Genomic DNA, 15,868 nt, shown 5'->3' with positions numbered 1-15,868 from the left:
AAGTGCAAAGAAACAGGCTCACACCGGGGTCTCCTGGCTTGCAGCTTCACTGGGAGGGCTCGAAGGCCCCAGAGCACAGCTGTGTCAGAACCGTGGGGACACAGTCCAGGGCCACTCGGTGTTGAGAGGGCTGAGGCTGCCAGCCTGTCTGTATCCCCACAAACCCTGCCGCTCTCTCTCGAGTTTCTTATTGCTCCGCCTCAAAAAATATACGTGTCTGCAACCTTTAGTCTCTCTGCCGTTTCTTGATTCCTTTCCAAACCTGGGCGGGGGCCCTGGCCTCTGCCTCCCGCTTCTGAGAACCCTCTTCAGGGCAGCCGCCGCTGTCTCCTCCGTCCTCGGCATCAGGCCCACGCTCCACAGGCTCGTCCTCGCTGTCGCTGTCACTGCTGTCTGTAAGCAGCCTGGAAGGGAGAGGTGCGTTCACTAAAGGCACCATTCCCGGCACGCTCGCTCACAGAAGCCCCAGCTGAGAACGGAGTCTCCTATTCCTCGTGTTCTCGATACCAGCACCTCTCCAGTGGGGCGGCCACGGTCCTTGACCACAGTCACAAAATCATCGTGCTGTTGTTTGGGGATCCACCCCCCCCCCCCACCATCCACAGGAGGGGCCGAGGCCAGAGGACAGCCCTGGGTCTGACCTGTCCCCATACTGGGAAGCCCAAGGACCTACCGGGTGCCAGCCAGCGGCCTGTTGGGGTTTGCAAACTCTCGCCCAGAATCCACATCGAAAGGATCTGAACAGAGGAAGCAAGTAAGAAAAACACCCACACCTGACCTCAGAGCGCACACAAGCCTCCCACAAGCTGGGGCAGGATGCGCCGCCCCCCCCCCGCCCCCCCGCTTCTCAAAAAGAGGCTGCATGCCTGGAGGAGGATTAGCATTAGCGTCCTGGCACCCAGCCAGGGGGCTTGTGTCCATGCCAGGCCTCACCGATTTCCTCCTCCCCGGGGTGCTCCTTGGCGCAGGCCAGGAACTCCTGCTCCGCCTGCAGCACCTCCTCTGGGCCGCTGCAGGCCGCGTACTTGTCCAGGAGCTGGCGGTTCAGGTCTAGGAAGCCCTTGCCCCATTTGAACTTCCGCAGCAAGATGACAGCAAGGTCGGAGAAGCCTGACGGTGAGGACACAGAAAACGCAAGGATGTTGACCATCCCTCTCCCATCCCGAGTGTGCTCCCAGCACCCTCAAGGCTGTCCCAAGATCTGACACTCCGTCCCACGGTCCAGACGGCCTGCTCACCCGCCTCCGCCATCCACTAAGGCCCTCTTCCCACGTCTCGTGGGGCCGCCTGCCTGAGCCTCTACCGGGACCATAAATTCTCTGAGGACAAGTGGAGGGGTGACAAAGGTGGGATTGGAATCCTAGCCTGTCCACCTTGACCACCCCACGGGCCCTCCCGTCCCTCCCGGGACGTGCCAGCAGAAAACACACTGCTGGGAGCCTAGCCAGACTTCCAGGCTGGCGGGCTCGGGCGCTCACCGAGGATGCAGAAGGTGGCGGCAAAAGCCTCCACGCAAGACAGTTTGCAGGGTCGGCCGTAGTTCACGGGGTTGGCTGCTACCAGGTGGGGCAGCAGCCGCAAGTGGCCCCCCCGCATCTTCCCAAACGGTGTCTCATCCAGTCGGGCCCAGGAGCAGTCGATGACCGCGACCCCACACCGTGCCACCAGCTGTCTGTCAGAAGCAGAGGAGGGCTAGGTTCCGGGGGCCCGCACCACGGTGGAGTCCTGAAAACTGACTTCACTAGAGATACAAGAACATCATTCCCCGGCCCCCAAACAGCCCCGACGGTGTGTGTTCCCGGGGTAGGCTCCTTTATTCACTCCACAAACGTTTACTGAGGTCCTACTATGTCCTGCGTTAGGGATGGGGGCGGGGGGCGCAAACTAGGCAGGTAGAAAAGCTCAGAAAGGAATGATGCGCCAGGGCCGGGGGCTTACTGAGACTCCCGCCCACGCCCCTGACCCCCCCCCCCCCGCTCCTACCTGTCCGCGGGGGACACGTACTGGGAGCCCACGGGGCTGAGCACCAGGCCGCCGAACCTGTGGCCCAGGCGCAGGCAGCGCACCAGGCCCAGGCGGGCCAGCTTGCGGCCCGTGCAGCGCCGGGGGTCGCAGTGGCCCAGCTCCCACATGGCCAGCGGGCACGGCAGCCGCGCCGGCCCCGAAATGCCCTCGTCCTCGGCCGCCTCTGGCTCCACGGACGCTGCACCGGAGCAGAGAAGGGTACCGAGCCTCAGGCGCAGCTCCGAGGGCCCGCCCCGGGCCTGCGACCCCCGGCCCATTCCCCGATCGCGCCCCACTCACCGCGCAGCGCGGCGCCCACCTCCTCCGCGAAGGCCTCCAGGGAGCGGCCCGCGGGGCGCCGAGCGCGGCCGCCTTCGGCCACCGGCCCGCGCGCCGCCCTCCTGCGGCCCATGGCAGGGAGCAGCCTGGGGTCCCCGACACTCGGGGCGCACGCCTCCTCTGCGGCCCGCCTGCGCAGGCGCCGGGCGCCACTTCCGGCCCGGCGGCGCCCACGTGACCTAACGGCGCCCACGTGACCTAACGGCGCCCACGTGACGGCGCGCGCGGCCGGCGATGGCGGCGAGGCCGGGGGGCTTCCTGCTGCTGCTGCTGCTGGGGCTCGCGGCGCGCGGTTAGTGTCCCTGCGCCCCGGGGCCCCTCCCGTGCGTCCCCCGCCGGCGCCGCCCGGCCGCCTCCTCACCGCCCGGTTCCCCGCAGGGCCCGCTGCCGCCGCTGCCGCCAAGATGAAGGTGGTGGAGGAGCCCAACTCGTTCGGGTGAGCGGCCCCGCGGGGCGCGGCGGGGCGCGGCGGGGCCGCCCGGAGCCCGGTGCCCCCTGACCCTGCCGCTCCCCGTAGGCTCAACAACCCGTTCCTGCCCCAGACCAGTCGCCTGCAGCCCAAGAGGGATCCTTCCCCGCTGTCCGGTGAGTGCGGGACCCTGGATGCGGGGGCGGCGGGGCCGGGAGCCGGGAGCCGGCGTGGGTTCCCGACCCCGGGGCAGAGGGGCAGCCTGGGAGGCCCGTGCCTTGGTTTGTCAGCCTTTCAGAGCTTGAGGGAGCGATGCAATTCCAGAACGTTCTAGGACAAGTTAAGTCGCTACCCCTTTAGTCCTTTTTAATTCCGTCTGTGGAGGTGATCTCCGTGAACAGTTGGGTACAGACGTGTTTCATGCTTACGTTCATGAGCACACAAGTAAGACCGTGCACTAATTTGCTTTCGTGAATTTTTTCTTTTTTTAAGACTAATTTTTCTGTCTTTTTCTGTTAAAGTAATAACGACACAGGTTTGCTCATTTGCTGTTGTCGCTCACTGTGTGTCTTGGAACTTTTTAAGAGGGTGAACATAGGTCTTCACCCTTTTCGCTTGATACTTAGTGGTTTATAGGATGGCTCTGCGTGTCTCTGTTGCCAGGTGTTTGGTTTGTTGGCCATTAGAAACTTTCCTCCTGCGGATCGCCTCTTCCTACCCTGTGTGAGTGGTTTCCTAAGGTCCCATACCACAACTGGAGTTGCTGGCTCGTTCAGTGAGAAATACAAGCAGGAAACATCTAGGGTTTTTTTTGTTGTTTTTTTGTTTTTTAACTGCACAGTACTATGTGTTAGGGTCTGTGCTGGGAACGCAGCAATGAGCAAAAAACACAGCTTGTCCTCCTGGAGTCGACGGTCTAACGGGCTGTGCGCGCGCCAGTAAGCTACGAAGTAGGTGAAGTGTAGAGTGGTTGATGGTGGGAAATGCTCCAGAGGTGTGAAAGCAGGGAGGAGCTTGCAAGCAAGCAGGCAGGCAGGCAGGCGCGCGTGCGTGCCTGTGTGTGTGTGTGTGTGTGTGTGTGTGTGTGTGTGTGTGCGCGCGCGCGCGCGCGCGCGCGCGCGCGTCTGGGGCAAGGGTGGTTTTGAGGGTCGCCGTTTTAATTGTTGTTATGTAAATTCTACACCCAGCGCGGGGCACAGAGGGGATCCTGAGTTGGAGAGTACTGCTCTATGGACTGAGCCCCCAGCCCGGCGCCCTTGGGGATTCCCCTTTTAAATAGGGGGCCAGGAAAAGGCTGAGAAGCGACATTTGGTCGGAGGCTGAAGGCGAAAAGGAAAGGGTGGGGATATCTGGGGAGGAGGGGGCAGCAAAAGGAGTGGCCAGGTGGAGGCCTTGAGCGCGAGGCCAGAGGGATGGGGGGGATGAGATCCGAGAGGGACAGACGTGAGCTTTCACCCTAAACAAAGGTATCCTGCTTGTTATGAAAAGTGTGGAAAAGAGAAACGGGGCGGCGAACACCACGTCTCAGCGTGGCAGTAAGCGTTTGCCTCGCCTTTCCTTGTTTTCCTGTGGCCATTCTGAAGAAAGGGAACTTGCGTTTTGTCGCACCATTTGAAACTATCAGGATACCTTATCCCTGGGTAGTTCGAGTCTGGATCGGACCTCCCACCCCCCACAATTAGCGGTAATTCCATAACTGCTGTGTCCAGTGGTTTTACCGTCTACCCTGAGGGAGGAGGGTGCGCACCCATTTTCTGCCTCTCTCCTGTCCCTGCCTCCGCCAGCCGATGGCACCTGATAAAGAGGGGCGTTCCTTTTCCCCCCTTTTCTTGTTTGTTTCTCTTTTTGAGTATCATCGTTGGCTCAGATTTAAACCGTATTTCTGGAGCTATAGTTGACACATTCACTTTGATGAAGTGGGACAATTGACCACATCCATGCCATCACAGCCCCAGACGAGGTAGAGAACAGTTCTCTCCAGCAGAAGATTCCTGTGAGTTTCTTTCCAAAACCTCTTCCCCATCACTTTCTGGTTTCCGTCCCTGTAGAGGAGGGTCATCTGGGCTTGTACTCCAGCTGAATGGAGTTCTGGAGCACATGCTCGCGTGTCTCGTGTCTTTCCGGACTCATGTTTCTGGGATTCCTCTGTGTTGTTGTGCCATCACTGTTTTCTTTTTGGTGAGTATATACAGACACTGAGATTCGGGGCACCTGGGGGGCTCAGTCCGTTGAGCGTCCCACTTTTGGTTCTGGTTCAGGTCATGATCTGACAGGTCTTGAATGTCACGGGGGATTCAAGCCCCACATGGGCTCTGTGCTGACAACACATAGCCCGCTTGGGATTCTCTCTTCCTCCCTCTGCCCCTCCCCTACTTGAGTGCACACACGCGCACTCTTTTTCAAAATAAATAAATGTGAAAAAAAAAAAAAGCTCATTACTCATAGACTGATTGATAAGGTGTTTGGTTTTTTTTAACTTTTTAAAATCTTATTTTTGAGAGAGAGAGTGAGATGGAGCATGAGTGGGGAGGGACAGAGAGAGGGGGGAGACACAGAACCCGAAGCAGGCTCCAGTCTCTGAGCTGTCAGCACGGAGCCTGATGCGGGGCTTGAACGCACAGACTGTGAGCTCATGACCTAAGCCGAAGTCGGATGCTTAGCCGACTGAGCCACCAAGGTGCCCCGCTGAGGGGTCCCTTCTGTTTTGAAATTGTATCTTAAATGGAAGACTCCCAGAGAATATTTGACGCGTTGGGATTATACGGTTCAAATAGTTTGTTAGAAAATATTTTAGAGCCTAGCTTTGTGTAATCAGGACAAAACTCTCCATTTTTACCACTTATCCCCACCTAAATGTGCGTCTTTTACTCTGATGCAAGCAGGCTTCCCAGAATGAGGTGTCCAGAGATGCTGCTTTATGGAAGGGGAGTGAAGGGTTCGGGGCGTCACAGATACGGACACCCGCCCCGAGCAGCATGGGGAGAGCACCCAGCTGTCTCAGCAAGAGCTAATTCTGCTAATTAAGCTTCCTTTTGAAAAACCACTAGTGTTACCACCAAAGCCTTTAATGTGAGAACCTTGAATTTTTTTTTTAAAGCTTATTTAGTTATTTTGAGAGAGAGCGCACGTGTGTGAGGGGTGGGGGCAGAGAGCAAGCGGGGGAGACAAAATCCCACGCGGGCTCTGCACTGTCCGCGCAGAGCCCGACACGGGGCTTGAACCCACAGACCGGTGAGATCATGCCCCGAGCCGACATCAAGAGCCGGACGCCCAGCCGACTGAGCCACCCAGGAGCCTCAGTCGGAATGTTTTTTAAATAACGTAGCGCGATGATTCTCCTTAAGCAGATGAAAACCAGAATTCAGGAGGCTAGCGACCTGGAGGAGAGCAAGGGGCCTCCGGTAGAGATGGGCCCTTTCGTCAAGTCTGGCGTGCAGGCTAGAAAGCGAGAGTTAACAGGATCACAGCAGTTACCCCGCACTTTCAGTCGCTCGCTGAGTTGTTAAAAACCAGTGCTCTGAGCACATATGATGTATATAAGCGAAAATGGTTCCAGTGAAGCACACGGCAAATAAAGTTGAAAAAATTCAGTGAAAAACTGTCCATTCAGCCTGACAATAGTAAATTTCTTTCAGCACTTATTTTTTTTAAAGTTTATTTATTTTGAGGCAAAAGAGAGTGTATGAGTGAGGGAGAGAATCCCAAGCAGGTTCCATGCTGTCAGTGAAGAGCCTGATGTGGGGCTTGATCCCATGAACTGTGCGATCTTGACCTGAGCCAAAATCAAGAGTCAGATGCTCAACTGACTGAGCCACCTAGGGCCCTTTAAGTTTCTTATTTTTTTTTAACGTTTATTTATTTTTGAGACAGAGACAAAGCATGAACGGGGGGAGGGCCAGAGAGAGAGGGAGACACAGAATCGGAAGTGGGCTCCAGGCTCCGAGCTGTCAGCACAGAGCCCGACATGGGGCTCGAACTCATGGAGCGTGAGATCATGACCTGAGCCGAAGTCGGACGCCCAACTGACTGAGCCACCCAGACGCCCTTTAAGTTTCATTTTTTTTTTTTTTGTAACGTTTATTTATTTATTTTTGAGACAGAGACAGAGCATGAACAGGGGGAGGGCCAGAGAGAGAGGGAGACACAGAATCCAAAGCAGGCTCCAGGCTCTGAGCCATCAGCCCAGAGCCCGACACGGGGCTTGAACTCAGGAACCACGAGATCACGGCCCGAGCCGAAGTCGGACGCTCAACCGACTGAGTCACCCAGGCGCCAGTTAAGTTTTGTTTTTAAAATAAAGTAGATGAGAGGACCCCTTAATTTAAGTTTTCCATATAGAGGAATATTCCTAACTTGATTTTTAAAGCCCATGCTGTTATGTTTTGTTGTGTTTTTCCCCCAAAAGCCACGTGTGGGCTTGACTGCTTCCCCGCCACTGACGCCTACAGTCCGGGGAGTTGGAAGGTCAGGGTGGTCTTGTCCACAGTTGTCTAGTTGCAAACCAGAGCAGAGCCTTCACGATTCCGTGACTTCCCGGCCGTGCCGCGCTCGTCAGCAGCTCAGATGCAGGCTCCCCTCAGGAGAAGATGGCACCAGTGAGCCCCTCCCTGGTTCTTCTCGCTTAGTTTTGTCAAGCGCACGGGTTTTCTTCGGGTGTCGGGAGTTGAAGGGCTGAGCCTAAAGCACTTAGCATAGAGGTCTCACCGGCCACCGGCCACCCGTCCTAAGCGGGGCCGCCCGTCCCTGTGGGCACGCGGCCCCCTCGGTGAAGCAGCTCCGGGCTTCTCCTCCGCCTGTGGCTGCTGGGTCATCCCCTGCCGTCAGGGAGACTGGGGAGGGCCTGCCCGGGCTCGGCCACCACAGTGGTGCCACTGGGCCCGCCCCGAGGCAGAAGCTGCACGATCACGTGCGCCCCACGCCCGCTTCTGAGTGCTCCCCAAAGGCTTCCGGAGCCACTGAGGGCTCGGTGTCCTGCTGGCTGGTGTGGCTCCCGCTGTCGCCCAGAGTTCCCGCTCTGTCCTACGGCACACCTAGGACGGTGTCAGAAGTGTCACGTGGGGTTATTACTGTGGACTCAGGAAACCTCATGTTCTTAAACGAGCGGTTCTTCCTGAGCTGGCCCTCCCGGTTGCACGCAGTTGGGTTCCTCTGGTTTTAGCTGCAGGGACGTAGGTCATCCTTGTAACTTTGCACGTGCAGCCCGCCTCGTCCTCTTACCTTGTGCTCCCTGGGGGAGGGGGGACATTCGTTGGTCCTTTTTAAGTGGAGGTGTAATAGGTGTGCAACACGGTAGTAGTTCCGGGCGCACAGGACGGGAGTTGGTATTTGTACCCAGTGCAGAGTGATCGCCGTAGCAAGTGTAATTAACATCCGTCACCTGTCGTAGCTGCGCGTCGCTTTTTCTTGTGATGTGGACTCTTGGTGTCTACTCTGTCAGCAGTTTTCAGAGAGAAAACGTGGTCGGGTTCCAGTCCCCGAGCCTTACTTACACTGGAAGTGGGTTCCGTTTGACCCCCTCACCCATTCGGTCCTCTGGCGGCCACCGGTCTGTTCTCTGGATCTTATGTCTGGTGGCTTATTTTTTAGATTCCACGTGTGACATCCAGTATCTGTGTTTCTCTGATGTCACTTAGCATAGTGCTCTCAAGGTCCACGCACGTCGCGGATGGCAGGATTCCCTCGTCCGTGGCGGAGCGCTGTTGGGCTGTGTGTGCACACCGCCTCTTTATTCGTCCACCGGGCACGGTCACCTAGGTGCTTCCGTGTCTCGGCCGCTGAACTCAGGCTGCAGTGAGCACAGGGCTGCAGGCGTCTCCTTGAGATGGTCAGATGGTTTTCTTTTCGCTGTTGAGTCGCAGGAGCTCTTTGCATTTTGGGTTTTGAAGCCCTCATCAGAGAGGTGGTCTGCAGATACGTTTGCCCGTCCAGGAGCTTGCCTTTTCATCTTGTTGGTCTCTCTGTGCGGAAACTTTCCAGTTTTACGTAGTCCCACTTGTCAGTGTTTGCTTTTGTGGCCAGATCCAAAAGTTCATCGCCAAGGCCGCTGTCGGGAGCTTCCCGCCCGTTCTCCTCCAGGAGCTTCATGGTTTCAGGTCTCACATTCACGTCTTTAATACTTTTTGAGTTAATCTGTGCGTGTGGCGTAAGGTAGTGGTCCGGTGTCCCCCGCCATTTATTGAACAGACTGTCCTGTCCCCACTGTAGGTTCTTGGCTCCTTCTCGTGAGTTAATTGCCCGTATGTGCGTGTTTATTTCTGGGCTCTCTGTTCCATTCATCTCCGTGTCTGTTCTTATGTTCTTATGTTACTATACTGGGTTTTTTTCTTTTCAGGTTTATTCATTTATTTTTAAGTTATCTGTACACCCATCATGGGGCTTGAACTTACAACCCTGAGATCAAGAGTCGCCTACTCTTCTGACTCAGCCAGCTGGGCGCCCTTAGACCGTTTGGATTCTGTTTATGATTCTGCATTCTGATACTTCTTTTTCCAAGCATAGTAAGAATTCTCTTTTTCATTGTGGCAAAATATACATAAAATTTCCTATTTTAACCAGTCCCTACAGTGCAGGGACATGAAGCACATTCACGTTGTTGTGCGCACCATCATCTGTCTCCAGAAACGTCTCCTCTTCTGGAACTGAAACTAATTAAAGGCCACGCTCCTGTTCCCCTGCCCCAGCCCCAACACCACCTTCTACGTCTGTCTGAATTTGCTCTAGATAGCTGCTGTGGTCTGGATGTGTCCCCCCCCCCCACATTTGTACGTTGATGCCTGAACCCCCAAACTGATGGTATTAAGAGGTGCTTGCGTCACAAGGGTGGAGCCCTCGACAGTGGGACCTGCACCCTCTTCCCTTCCCAAGGGAGGCGCCAGACCTTTCCAGCCGCTTCCACCATGTGGGGGACGTAAGAGGTGCCTCCCCCTGTCCCCGTGAACCAGAACTTGACCGTGCTGGTGCCCTATTTGTACTTCCAGCCTCCTGAACTGTGAAAAATTAGTTTAGAACTCACCCCGGGTGTGGTCTTTTGTCAGAGCCAGTCACACAGACTAAGGACCTCACGTAAGTGGAGTCCTGTGTTGGCCTTTTTGTGACCGGCGTAGCTCACTTAGCGTAGGTCTCCAAGGTTCATCTCTGTTTTAACAGGTGTCAGGATGAACTTGTAAAGGCTGAATAATACTCCATCGTACGTATAGATTTTATTTTTTTAATTTTCATTTCTTAATGTTTGTTTATTTTTGAGAGAGACAGAGACAGAATGCAAGTGGGTTAGGGGGAGAGGGAGACACAGAAGCAGAAGCAGGCTCCAGGCTCCGAGCTGTCAGCACAGAGCCCGACGTGGGGCTCGAACTCACGAGCTGTGAAATCATGACCCGAGCCAAAGTCGGACGCTCAACCGACTGAGCCACCCAGGCGCCCTTTAATGTTTATTTTTAACGTTGGTTTATTTTTGAGATAGAGTACGTGTGCGAGAGGGGCAGAGAGAGAATCCCAGGAAGGGTCCATGCTGTCAGCACAAACCCTGATCGATCCCACAAACCACGAGATCGTGACCTGAGCTGAAATCGAGAGTCAGATGCTCAACAGGCTGCCCCCCCACCAGGCACCCCGAGTTATTTTTGCATACGGTGTAGAGTAAGGGTCCAGCGTCATCCTTGTGTGCATGCAAGTTTCCCAGCACCACTTATGGAGAAGACGGTCTTTCCCCTGCTGAATGGTCTTGGCACCCACATCATATCATATGGATGTATGTTCAAGACTTTATTTATGAGGTATCTTCTGTCCTCTCGCTGCACCTGTCTGTCTTTAAGCCAGGGTCACACTGTTCTAATGTGTAGTCTTGCAGTAAGTTTTGAAATAAGGAATTTTTTCAACTGTTCTTTTTCAAGATAGTTTTGGCTGTTTGGGGTTCTTTGAGATTCTGTTTTAATTTTAGGATGGGTTTTACTATTTCTGTAAAAAAAAAAAAAAAAAGTTCCTGGGATTTTGATATGGATTGCCCTGAATTAGGTCATTTAGGAGAATATTCACATTTTAATATTAAATCGCCCTATCCACGAACACAGGGTCTCTCTCCATTTATTTCATTTATTTACATGCTTAATTTTTTAGGTGCTATCTCGTAGTTTTCTCTGTGCAAGTATTTTGCCTCTTCGGTTTATTCCAAAATACATGTATTTTTTGGTACCGTTATAAATGGAATCGTCTTAAATTTCCTTTTTGGGTTGTTGTCAGTGTAGAAAAACACACATCGTTCTTCAGTGTCAACTTTGTATCTTGCCCCTTTGCTCACAGATTTTTGTGGACCCTAGGGTTTGCTTTTCTTTCTTTTCCCTTTTTGTTTATTTTGGGGAGGAAGGAGGCGTGCAGTGTGTCCCAAGCAGGTTCCTTGCTGTCAGCACAAAGCCTGACGCGGGGCTCGGTCCCACAAACCGTGAGATCGTGACCTGAGCTGAAATCAAGGGTCAGACACTGATCCGACTGAGCTGCCCAGGAGTCCCCACTAGGGTTTTCTACATACGCGATCATGTCGTCTGCTAACGTGGCCACGTAGTTCTTTCTTCCTTTCCAGTTTGGATGCCTTTTCTTTCTTGCCTGATCGCTGTGGTAGAACTTGAGTGCGGCGTCGACGGCGAAGAGCGCCCGACGGGAGGAGGGACGCGCTGGGTGTTGCCCACGTTCCGTCTGAGGTCAGCCGTGGGGTCTGCCCATACGGCTTCTGCGTTGGTGGCAGTTTCCTTCGTTTCCTTGGTTGTGGAGGCTTTGTGTCATGAAAGAGGGTTGAATTTTGTCAGGTGCTTTTTCTGCAACAGTCGCGTGGCCGTGGGGTCCCCCCTCGGTCTGGTAGTGGATCGTGTTGTTACCGTGATTGTTGTATTTTGAACCATTCTCACATTCCAGGAATCAACCCCACTTGGTGACGACGTAGGAACCTTTCAATGCGTTGTTGCAATCAGTCTGCTAGTGTTTCGTGGAGGTTTTTTTGCACTCCTGTTCGGAGTGGATATTGGACCGTGGTTTCCTTGTGACTTGTTGACTTTGGGTTCGGGGTGACGCTGGCCCCACACCGTGAAGCAGCGTGTGGTCCGCCCTTCCGTGGCTTGGGGACCCTTGAGAAGGAGTGATAAATGGTGCGTTCCTAGGAACTGCCCGTTTCGCATAGGTGACCGATCCGTTGGCGGCCGGCTCGTTCAGTATTCCGGTAGCCGTCTTTGAGCCAAACTGGCAGCGTCCCCACATTCCTGCCTGGTTTTAGGGGTTTCAGTGCTCGTGTGTGTGTTTCAGTCAGTCTAGCGAAACACTTAGGATCTTGGGGAGCTTTTTAAAGAAGCAGTGTTGGGTTTTACTGCTTTTCGTTTTCTTTCTTCTGCTAGCTTTGTGTCTCTTGTGCTCGTTTTAGTGCTGAGAGTGTGAGAGCTAGGTCACGGGCGTGAGCGCGTACTTGAACGTGCCGGAGACGCCCGGCTCCCTCTCAGCACCTGGGCTCTGAGCCTCCTGCTCTCCTTGTCTCGAGTATTTTCTGATTTCCCTTGAGTGTTAGTACTCTGGATCTGTGCATTTCCTGCTCCTGCTGTTGATTTCTGGTTTCCGTTGTGATCAGAAAGTGGTGTTTTAGTCCTTTTAGGTTTATTCAGAACAGAACACCCGTTGTCTCTCCTGACTGTTTGTGGCATACGGTCGCTCTGGTGGCGGTGTGGCCGCCCCGGCCGTCTTTCTCCTGACTCTCACAGCCAACGGGAGCCTCTCTGAGGGGTCTCCTTCCCTTGGCTGGCCTGTGGCTTTCGACCGGATGGATAGTTAATTCCTTCACTTGGACGTGTTGATAAGGAAGGACTCCCAGGAAACAGAGTGTGTATTTCGTCCCTCGTTTCCTCCCTTGTGACGCTTCTTTCCCTCTGTGTCACTCTGGGGGTTCATAACATCAGGTTATTCAGATCTGATTGCAGTTTCTCGTCAGTTTGAGTCACGAACAAAATCAGTGTGTCGTCCCCCCCCCCCCCCCCCCCAGCTCTGCTGTCCGTCTCACGCTCACCTCCTCAGACGCCGGGGACCCACCAGCAAAGATGTGTGATGGTTTTGTGATGCACCTTCCACATTCGGTAGACTGACAAGGTCGGGACGGCAAGCATCCCGGCTCTGTGCCGCAGCCGTGACTTCGCCTTCGCCGTTCCAAGGGGAGGGCACCCTGCGGGGACCGGGTCCCCTCCGCCATCCCCCGTCCGCCTGGCGGGTGGGTTGACGGCCGCGTCCTTCACTGCGCCGCCTTCCAGGCTGCAGGCTGGGTCCCTCGACGGGCCTCCGTTCTCGTCGCCCTTGGGTGTCTGCCGAGGGTCTGGGCCTGTCCTCCTTGGAGTTCCCCTCTTCTGTCACATTGGGGACTTTCTGCTGGTCCTCCCAGACGCTCGGCCCATCCGAGCCCTCCCGCGGGGGCCCCCATGCTGCGACCCCGCCCCACGGCCCGGCTCTTCCGTCTGCCGGAGTGGCACCGAGCCCTGGTCTCCGCCGTCTGCTCCAGCCTTCCTTTCCGCTGTCCCCTGTTCTTGTGTCGGCCTGTGTCCCAGTTCTTCTAGCACATCTCAGGTGGTTTAGAAGCCTTTACTCCCAGAGAGGCGTCTGGGCTTCTGCTGGGACCGCTCTGTCACCGCTCCCCTAGATGAGGCCCTGTGTCCCCGGGTAGGGATTTGTTGCGACCCGGGCTCCGTGCCTCCTCGTCGACGACCCGTGAGCGCGCGGCTGCTTTCGCCCGTCTTTCCTTCCCACGCTTCTTGGGGCCCCGTTGTCCCCCGGCCGCCTCCCGCCCCCGGCTCCAGGAAGTCTCAGCGCCCACCTTTCCGCCCGAGCGCGGAGGCCAGCCCGCCAGCTGCAGGGTGCCCGCTGTCGCCCTCGGAGGCCGCTTCAGTGGGCCCCTGTGCTCCGGTCCCGAGTCCCAGCCGCGGACGCCCCCGCCGGACTCGGCTGTCGCGCTCTCTTCCAGGGCCCGCGCACCTCTTCAGGCTCTCCGGCAAGTGCTTCAGCCTGGTGGAGTCCACGTGAGTGTGGGGCGCTGCCGGCGGGGACGGGCGCCAGGACCCCCCTGACGCCACTGTGCCCGCAGGTACAAGTACGAGCTGTGCCCCTTCCACAACGTGACGCAGCACGAGCAGACCTTCCGCTGGAACGCTTACAGCGGGATCCTGGGGTGAGAGGGGCCGCCGGCTGCTCGCGGGGACCCCCCCCCCGCCCCCCACAGGCACCCCTGGCCCGCCTCACGCGCTCGTTCCCCCCCAGCATCTGGCACGAGTGGGAGATCTCTAACAACACCTTCAGGGGCATGTGGATGAGGGACGGCGACTCCTGCCGCTCCCGGAGCCGGCAGAGCAAGGTGGGCCTGCGTCGGGGGGACCCTGGGGGGAGGGGGCAGGCTCCTCGCCCCCCACCTGCCCACCAAGGCTCTCCCACAGGTGGAGCTTACCTGTGGGAAAAGCAACCGCCTGGCACACGTGTCTGAGCCCAGCACCTGCGTCTACGCGCTGACCTTTGAGACGCCTCTGGTCTGCCACCCGCACTCCCTGTTAGGTGGGCCCCGGGGGGGCCGCCCCGGGGGGGGGGGGGGGGCAGAGGTGCTCAGCTAAGCCCCCGTCTGCTGGGTTGCTTGCAGTGTACCCGGCCCTGCCGGCGGCCCTGCAGCACAGGTGGGACCAGGTGGAACAGGACCTGGCTGACGAGCTGATCACGTCCCAGGTGAGGCACCAGGCGGGCACCCCCTTGCCCGGGCACAGGGCGGCCAGGAGCTGGGGGTTCCCTCTTCCACGACCCTCAGGGCTACGAGAAGTTGCTCAGGGCGCTCTTTGAGGAGGCCGGCTACTTGAAGACCCCGGAGGACGGTGACTCCGTGCGGGAAGGAGGTGCCAAGGCCCTGGCGTTCCAGACCTTGGAGAACTGCAGTGAGGTACAGACGGGGAAGGGCGCCCCAGCCCTGGGCTGGCCTCCCGCCGCGGGGCCACGGCGCTGCCCTTTTACAAAACTGCTCTGTTCCAGGCACACAGGGAGCTGTGGAAGGAGGTCAGGAGACTCCGGAGCGTGCTGACACAGCATGGCATCCCCTACGCGCAGGCCGCGGGTGAGTCCTGCGGGGGTGTGGGGGCTCAGCCCACCCGCGGGACCTGTGCTGACCTCCTGCCACTCGCTGTTCTGGCAGAAACGCCCCCCTCTGAGCACGGGGGCCCCAGGTCACCCACAGACAGGACAGCGGAACAGCTCCGAGGCGACCCGGGACCGCGAGGGAACACCTTGTGACCTGAGACAGGCCTCAGGGGCAGAGCCAGGCTGGTGGGGGGGGGGGGGGGGGGCGTCCTCTGCCTTCGGGGCCAGCCAGCCGTCAGCATCGGCTCAAAGAGGCAGACAGAATAAAGAATAAAGATTCAAAGTTTTAATTACTTTCCATACTGATAAAAATAATTCCATGAATTCTGTAAACCATTGCATAAATGCTATAGTGTAAAAAAATTTAAACAAGTGTTACCTTGGAACGGTTCACTACAAGTAAACGATTATGCTTTATAAATACTACCTTCTGGGTTAAGAAAATTCATTCCAGTAACGACCTCCTCTAAATACTCAGAACAAACAGAGATTGAGGCTTCCATAAATTAATCCACATGAAGCGTCCACACTGAGCTGAGGTCTTCTGCTGACCCCAGTTCCAAACAGCCGGAGGCCACAACGTGCCCCGTGATCGCTAACACCGCACCCAGTGCTCCCGTCACCCGTGCGAGGGCGGTGGCCCAGCCCGTGAGGCCTGCGGGGTAGGGACGCCTCCTGCAGGAGAGCAGGGCCGCCACAGCCAAGACCCCGAGCAGAAAGGACCGGCTCAGGCGGGGCCGAGGGGCCCCGCGACGCTGCAGCCCTGCCTGGTCCGCCTGCTGTGCGGAGCCCGCCCGAGCCGCCTACGGGGAGCACGCGGGCTGTTCCCAGTTTGTCATCTGACGATGCCGAGGCTGGGGACCCACAATAAAAACGTTGTTCTGTTTCCCATAAAAGACCAAAGGTCTGAAATGTGAAACAAGTGCATAAATATTAATAAAAATAAAGAATTTTAAACGGTGATAACAGTAGCACAAAATATACGTCATTTCT

General features: G+C 56.5%; 2 protein-coding genes and 1 long non-coding RNA gene across 5 annotated transcripts; 1 reads left to right on the top strand and 2 right to left on the bottom strand.

The window, feature by feature from the left end:
• Positions 1–29: 29 nt before the first annotated feature.
• Positions 30–2,486, bottom strand: TSR3 (TSR3 ribosome maturation factor). Of its 2 annotated transcripts, none has more exons than XM_042971830.1 (6): positions 2,305–2,486; positions 1,984–2,203; positions 1,479–1,672; positions 934–1,110; positions 674–737; positions 30–404 (listed from the first exon to the last, which is right to left on the bottom strand). In XM_042971830.1, exons 1-6 carry the CDS (start codon positions 2,414–2,416, stop codon positions 227–229), a joined length of 945 nt encoding a protein of 314 aa, XP_042827764.1. In that variant the 5' UTR covers positions 2,417–2,486; the 3' UTR covers positions 30–226. The 2 variants fall into 2 exon arrangements, with proteins under 2 accessions (XP_042827764.1, XP_042827765.1); XM_042971831.1 differs by having other exon boundaries at positions 2,005–2,203.
• Positions 2,487–2,542: 56 nt separating this feature from the next.
• GNPTG (N-acetylglucosamine-1-phosphate transferase subunit gamma) lies at positions 2,543–15,838 on the top strand. 2 transcript variants are annotated; one of them, XM_042970829.1, is made up of 11 exons: positions 2,543–2,635; positions 2,722–2,779; positions 2,861–2,928; positions 13,728–13,782; positions 13,848–13,931; positions 14,021–14,114; positions 14,194–14,308; positions 14,391–14,473; positions 14,553–14,681; positions 14,771–14,852; positions 15,433–15,838. In XM_042970829.1, exons 1-11 carry the CDS (start codon positions 2,578–2,580, stop codon positions 15,465–15,467), a joined length of 861 nt encoding a protein of 286 aa, XP_042826763.1. In that variant the 5' UTR covers positions 2,543–2,577; the 3' UTR covers positions 15,468–15,838. The 2 variants fall into 2 exon arrangements, with proteins under 2 accessions (XP_042826763.1, XP_042826762.1); XM_042970828.1 differs by lacking the exon at positions 15,433–15,838 and adding an exon at positions 14,931–15,301.
• On the bottom strand, positions 12,109–13,517 carry LOC122234490. The gene is made up of 2 exons (XR_006212251.1): positions 12,786–13,517; positions 12,109–12,658 (listed from the first exon to the last, which is right to left on the bottom strand). It is a non-coding gene; the product is annotated as an uncharacterized LOC122234490 (long non-coding RNA).
• Positions 15,839–15,868: the final 30 nt, after the last annotated feature.

The sequence above is a fragment of the Panthera tigris genome, chromosome E3, assembly GCF_018350195.1.
Source record: "Panthera tigris isolate Pti1 chromosome E3, P.tigris_Pti1_mat1.1, whole genome shotgun sequence".
NCBI classification, from domain to species: Eukaryota; Metazoa; Chordata; class Mammalia; order Carnivora; family Felidae; genus Panthera; species Panthera tigris.
The sequence above is the reverse complement of the archived record's forward strand: the minus strand, read 5'-3'. Positions and strand labels throughout refer to the sequence as shown.

Coding starts and splice junctions, on each gene's coding strand:
- TSR3 (XM_042971830.1), bottom strand. CDS start 2,416: ATGGGCCGCAGGAGGGCGGCGCGCGGGCCGGTGGCCGAAGGCGGCCGC. Junction 2,204..2,304: donor GGTGGGCGCCGCGCTGCGCG/GTGAGTGGGGCG, acceptor GCTCCGGTGCAG/CGTCCGTGGAGCCAGAGGCG. Junction 738..933: donor CCCCGGGGAGGAGGAAATCG/GTGAGGCCTGGC, acceptor TCCTCTGTTCAG/ATCCTTTCGATGTGGATTCT.
- GNPTG (XM_042970828.1), top strand. CDS start 2,578: ATGGCGGCGAGGCCGGGGGGCTTCCTGCTGCTGCTGCTGCTGGGGCTC. Junction 13,783..13,847: donor TTCAGCCTGGTGGAGTCCAC/GTGAGTGTGGGG, acceptor CTGTGCCCGCAG/GTACAAGTACGAGCTGTGCC. Junction 14,474..14,552: donor ACGAGCTGATCACGTCCCAG/GTGAGGCACCAG, acceptor CACGACCCTCAG/GGCTACGAGAAGTTGCTCAG.